Source organism: Xyrauchen texanus, chromosome 19 (genome assembly GCF_025860055.1).
Source record: "Xyrauchen texanus isolate HMW12.3.18 chromosome 19, RBS_HiC_50CHRs, whole genome shotgun sequence".
In the NCBI taxonomy this organism is placed as follows: domain Eukaryota; kingdom Metazoa; phylum Chordata; class Actinopteri; order Cypriniformes; family Catostomidae; genus Xyrauchen; species Xyrauchen texanus.
The window spans coordinates 3,388,594-3,395,096 of NC_068294.1; the positions used below are offsets into that span (position 1 = coordinate 3,388,594).

Here is a 6,503-nt window from a genome sequence, read left to right on the forward strand (position 1 = left end):
ACCTAAACCAACCCAATGATTATCTTTTTTTTAGATTTTACATCGTTTTCAAGAGTCAGCAGCCACTGACCAAGGTAAGTGACAAATATTAAGAGTGGTTACCTTCATTAAATTGTTGTTAGAAAAACAGAAGCACATTCAGACATTAAAATATTTACAGGCTTAACAATGTGTGAGGACAAAATAGAACGTTCGAGGCAATATCTAAGATCCTGGAGAGCAACTAAACGTGTTCTTAAAAAAATACAGTGGAAACTTAAAATACTCTATCATTTCTGGTCATACAGAAAATAATAATACATCGTGAAAAGATCCTGAGTGGAAGATCCTGTGGATCCCACAATATTTTGGCCTTATAATGTATTGTCCTATAAATATTGTATAAAAATATGTATAAATATTTCCAAACAACATTTTACATGAAATCTAAAATTTTGGATTTAGAATGGACTCAAGATCCATGAGGCAACGCTACACAAGGCAGTGGAAATATGCCCGGAGGTCACTGGCTGAAAGGAGTATTGGAGAAGAATCAAAATGGCATCCAATAACAACTCAACACAGTCAAAGTCATGTCAACATGGATGAAAGAAATAATAATGAAAAGGATATCCATAGTGCTTTTGAGAGTGTAGAGACTGGAGTCAGTGAGCAGAAAAGCAGTTCAGGGCATGAGAGTGTGGGAAATGGAGACAGTGAAGAGAAGTGCAGTTCAGGACACGAGGGTGTGACAACCAGACTGACTTTATTTCTGTCAGACATCTACAGAAGTTCTTATTAAAACGTGACAGGTTTAGATGTTATTTTATTTTCATTTGATGTTACCATGATAGTGATTGGTGTTTTGTGCTCTTGACCCTTGACTTTAATATTAGTTTTTCTTTGATTTGAGTTAAAGTCATGTTTTTAATTAATTAATTAATCGGTTTCCCAAATGACAGTAAAAAAGGAGAACTGTAAATTAACAGTACATTGCTGGCAAACACAGCTAGATTACCGTTATTTTACAGCGCACGGAATCACCGTGTTTTGCACCTTGCAAACAGGTAGGCCAAAAAGGGAAATAATATAATTCAAGCAATTGCAAGCTGTTGAATGACTGTACAGAACTGGTTATGTGTTCACCTTTAGTAATTGCTTAATTTTATTATTATTTTAATCTCTTAACAGATGGAAAAGAAAACATTTGCAGTGGTGGAATTTGCAGATGACAGTTCAGTGGAAATCATCCCAACCACATGGCTGGAGGAGACCACTGAAGTATGCTTTTGTATTCAATTAACTTTAAAGTAACATTAACTTACAATATTAAAATCAGATTAATAAAATACAAACAAAACAAAAAAAGCTTTTTTTTTTTTTTTACAGGGGATATTCTGTTACTGGACATTTCATGGCAGTTGGTTCAAAAAAGTGCCATGCCTGACAAACAAAAATGGAAACGGTTCCGTATTAAAATAATTTGGCTAAGAACAGGTACAACAGGATTAAAACAGACTATGTGTATTGTCTGTAACTCATGAATATGTTGTTGTAAGGACCGCCTATTTACCAAACAATAGCCTTACAATGTTGTTTACATTTTTTTGATTTATCTCTAAAATTACTTTATGAAATGTAATATTCTGGCAACAGTCTATATTTTCCAGACTCATATACAAAAGCATCCCAGAAATGCCGGCTTGTTGCAGAGACGTCTAATTTGGAAACGGAGGACACCTCACATAAAAAGAGGCAGCTCAAAAAGCCAAGAAGATTTCAGTCTGAAACTGACATCTCCTCAGATGGTAAATGTTTAAATCACACAACATGCATGTGAAAGGTCAGTTTATTTATATTGTAAGGGCTGTCTGCAGAAAGTCACAGGAGTGCTCCAGTGGAACATAATGACATTTTATAGCATTAAGTAATTATACTTCTTAACATTTGGAAATGTTATACTTTACAACGTGATTAAAACTGTGATTAAAAAGTAATTAAAACTGAAACTGTTAAAAATCTATAAAAAAATATCTAAATACCAAGTCCACTGAAGAGCAAAATTGTCAATTACTTTTTTTTATACATAAAACATGCATTTTGCTATAACTTTTATCTTTTATACTTTTTCTATATATTTTAGATGAGGGCAGATTTATCCCAATTCAGGGAAAAAAATTGTCAAAACCTGTTCCACCCAAAAGTAAGTCATGTAATAATACATGTTATTCACTCATCCGCTTTATTTAGTTTTCTAAAACTCTGAAAATTCAAAGCAACCTGCTAACATTTAACACTTCTCACATTTCTGGTGTGTTTTAGATCATTTCCCCAAACATTCCCACAAGACAAAGGCTTGCAGAATATAATACTCTCCAGTTTATTTATTTATTTAACATATAAGGTATCATTCAAAATATATTTAAAGCAATATATTACTCTCTCTCACCCACAGAACGACAAATGACAAGATCTCCGGATTTATTCAGTTAAAATTTGAACGATATTAAACTTTTTCAATGTTTATTTATACCTGCAGCTCTATAATAAATTTTTATTTTTACAGCAGAAGAGTCATTACCAGAGTCTTCAGAGACAAATGTGTCTCCCCTCCATCAAGGTGTGGAAATCAAAATGTATTGTGTTATATTCATTAGCATGTAATACTTTGTAACCTATTTTGTTGTTTGTTGCAGTGTCAGATCTCCTCCTAAATGAGCCACAGAATTTAACTGAGGAAGCCACAAAAAGTAAGCTACAGTAGCAGCTCTTCGACACAAACATGCATGCATACATAGTGTTTCCCACAAAATATTATAGGAGTCTTAGGAGTGGACCCCTCTGGGTCTGGGGGCAAGGTCCAGTCCAAAAAGTGGAGGTGATTAGGTATTAGAAGTGTACTGTCATGCGGCCACGTCTAGATAATTAATGGCAAAAACTGCATAGACATTTAAGGAACGAAATTTGTCATGTTTATTATTTCTCCACAGACTATCGCACAAAAGTCCTACAGAGATTGCAGGAATTATGTGAAAATCAGCAAGACATCCTCTCCTTGCAACGCAGTATACTGGCTGCTGTGGCTGTGCCAGGTGGCGAAGCAGAGGAGGAAATCCTTGCTGGGCCATGTCAAAATGTTGAGGCTTTTAAAGAGTTGGACATTGCATTGAACAACAAGGAGAAAAGGACAAAGATGGTAATAAACGTAATGTATGTAAGCAATAAGCAGAGGCTGTGCTGTATCGTGAATTCACGGCTGAAGGGCGTTAGGCACGAGGTGAAACGGAGAAAAAAGACCAAAAAAATGTCTTTATGTTTCTACAATCATTTCGAGATTATATGTGAAATTGGTACAATATAAAAAATATATTACAAACTTTAATGGTGCTAATAATAGCGATTAATTACAGAAATAATGTGCAACTAAGTTAGTTTTTTAATCGATTGACAGCACATATAATCACATTTATTAACAGACACTTTAATCCTTTCAATCAGCTATTGCATGATAATTGCATTATTTTAATCTGTAGAAGCCTATTGTTCCATTTTAATAGATAATTGTATTCTTTGTTTATATAACATTGTTGTTTTAGTTGTTAATGGTGTTGTTGTTGTTTTATAGATGAACTACCTTCGCTCCCTTGGGGGTGCAAATCCAGGGGCAGCATACGCAAAATGTTGCGTAAGGTGCATCGAAAGAAGTGCTGAGTGCCTACAGCCTGAAGGGGAGGAAGAACAAACTTGCCTTCCAAGGCCTCAACATTTGCTCTAGTATAATAGGAAAGTTTCTTCTAACTCTTCTAACTTCTTTTGTGGAGTTATCTAAAAGTAACTATTTTATATGGAAGCCCGTTTTTGCCACTTTATTAACAATACAGAGTGTATATCTTGCAAAATCTGCTTCAAGGTGCAAAAGCGCATGTGACGAACGGATCACGAATTGACCGAGGCTCAGGATTTAAGGGAATACAGAAACTGAAATTTATTATGATGAATTATATTGATGATACGTGTAGGCCTATTTAATATAGCCTATAATGTTGTAATCCAGCAGCATAAAGGGCTGCGTTTCCTTAAATGCATCAGCAGGTGCAGTTGTAGGCCCATAGCATACCACTCAACCATTTTTTTCACGTTTTTCATCTGCAGAACAAAATTAATAAAGATTTCTGTTTACTAAATTCACTATGAAATGGGATGGTGGTGAATGCACAAAAATACTTTACATGTCGGCAGACATTAGAATGAATCTTGTCTTTCTGTGGACAAAATGCATTATTAAAATGCATTTTTATGTATATTTTAATACAACATTTCGAGAAATTAGGCAGGTCCAACTTGAGAGCATCATGGTTTCAGGTCCTGTGTTCACATGTCAAAACTTGGAGTAATTTGAAAATGTCAGATGGTAATTTTATTTAATGTTTATTATTATTATTATTTTTATGGGCGAAAACGGACTTCTAGCCTAGGTCAACAATATGCCTACACTTCAAATCTAACTCTGTTTCTAATATAAATGTATATACAATGTACGTTACGAGATTATTTAGACTTTAACAGAGATTATTTCATTCTATTTCTAGAAGCAACACAAAAAAACTTCAAAACACTGAAGGCGACTGAGGTGGAAGACCAAATTGGCCCTGAAATTTGCCCCACACAGGACTTTAAAATGGTAAACACTCTGTATCAGAATTTATTATTTATTTATTTATTATTTATTATATGCGTTCATGTTAAGTGCATTTTTGGGAAACGCACGTGGATTTGCCGCGAGCGTTCGTAACCTTGCACGTAGAGAGCGCTCTCAAGAGCTAGATAGCCTACATCGTTATCGGGAAACCCGGCCCAGACTAGATGCGACTGTCACTTCATGACAGAAGATTGTTTCTTTAATTGTTCATCTAATTGTTTCATGTAATGTCCATGTAACGCGTTGTCTTTTCATTTTCATGTTAAACTTGCAGATAACGGTGTTGGGAGTAGGCTATACACGTTTTGAGCGGATCGTGAAGATCAGCACGTTGTATATTGTATATAAATTAATTGTATATGAATCAATTTTGGTGTAAGTTATAGGCTACAGTTTGCAAAAAGATAGTTTTAATTAAAATGTTTGTGCAATTTTATTTATTGAAATATTTTCATGTTAAATATTCCTGTTCCTTAATAAAGTTTGTTAACGCTGTGTTAGTGACTTATTTTAGGTTGATAATTAAACAATGAATCAACAAAAACATGGATTGTGTGCTGATATAATTATTTAATACAAACTGATTTAGGCCTACTTATTTTCTGTAATATATTGTAGGCTAATAATTCATAGGATTCTTAAGTGTTTGAGAATAAAAATGTGGAATATGTTGTTTGTAGACCTATAATTTGTGTACAGGCATATCAGGATGTAGAGGTTAGGAAAACGTTCGAGGAACGTTCCGGGAACCTTCCGAGAACCTTCCGGGAACCTTTCGGGAACGTTCCGAGAACGTTCCCCTAACTTATAGGAAACGTTCTATTAACGTAAAGAAAACGCTAACCAACAGGGAACGTTAGAATGTTTGTTCAGGGAACGTTCTGGGAACCTGAAAGTAACGTTCTGGGAACGTTCTGGGAACCAAAATTTGTTAACTGGGTATGCTCTTGCGCTGTTTTGTCCAACATTTAACGCTGTATTACAATTTCAAACTAAATGCCGCTAATACGTTTGTGTACATAGAAAGAGAATGAAAAACAAAACAAAAAATTGGATTTGTTTAATTAACCTTTTTAAATTGTATGACTGGAAACAAAGAAAATATGTACGCTGCTTAAGAGAAAAGTATTGCATTTACATTGATCTCAGTATGCAAAATGTGAAGATTTGAGATGATGTTCTTTGCACACAGAAAAAAAAAAACCCAGTCACTTTTCAAAGACTTATTATGGCATGCTGCTCAAGTATCCAAATGTTTGGATTTTCAAAGTTATTCCATGATATTTACTTTATCCACCATTACAGCAGTAAAATCTCTCACATATGAAGTGGAATGCTGAACAAGGACAGAACAGGACATAGGATCAATTATAATGTTGTTATGTTTTATTTATTACTGAACTCAAAGTAAAACAGCAAGTTAATAATAAATAGATAGTATGAGTGTACTATGGATGTTTAGAAATCAATACATTAAAGGGATGGTTAACCTAAAATGAATGAAAGTTAATAGTGACTGAGGTTGTCGGTCACTAACATCTCCTTTTGTATTTCACTGAAGAAAGAAATTAATATGTGTTTGGAATAGCATGAGGATGAGAATTTGGTGAACTGTTCTTTTAACACAACCCCTGTGCATAGTACGCAACAACAGTAGGCACACAGACATTGCCTAGGCAAAAACGTTTGCCAATAACAATTTATATACATAAACAATAATCCCAATTAATTTACTATTGACCTGAAGTGATTTTATAGTGGCAATGATATTTAACCTGGGGACATGATATGTTATTCTCAAACACAAACTATAGAAGCACTCTTT

General features: G+C 34.3%; 1 protein-coding gene across 1 annotated transcript; it reads left to right on the forward strand.

Moving 5' to 3' along the window:
* The first annotated feature begins 580 nt into the window (after window positions 1-580).
* LOC127659531 (uncharacterized) lies at window positions 581-3,754 on the forward strand. Its single transcript, XM_052149396.1, has 6 exons — window positions 581-725; window positions 2,435-2,467; window positions 2,546-2,599; window positions 2,676-2,729; window positions 2,970-3,175; window positions 3,605-3,754. The coding sequence occupies exons 1-6, from the start codon at window positions 581-583 to the stop codon at window positions 3,752-3,754; spliced, it is 642 nt and encodes a 213-aa protein (XP_052005356.1).
* Window positions 3,755-6,503: the final 2,749 nt, after the last annotated feature.

Excerpts from the sequence above, each read along its gene's own strand:
- LOC127659531 (XM_052149396.1), top strand. The coding sequence starts at position 581 with ATGGATGAAAGAAATAATAATGAAAAGGATATCCATAGTGCTTTTGAG. Across the intron at positions 726-2,434 it reads GTGCAGTTCAGGACACGAGG|AACGACAAATGACAAGATCT; the intron begins GTGTGACAACCA and ends TCTCACCCACAG. Across the intron at positions 2,600-2,675 it reads TGTGTCTCCCCTCCATCAAG|TGTCAGATCTCCTCCTAAAT; the intron begins GTGTGGAAATCA and ends TGTTTGTTGCAG.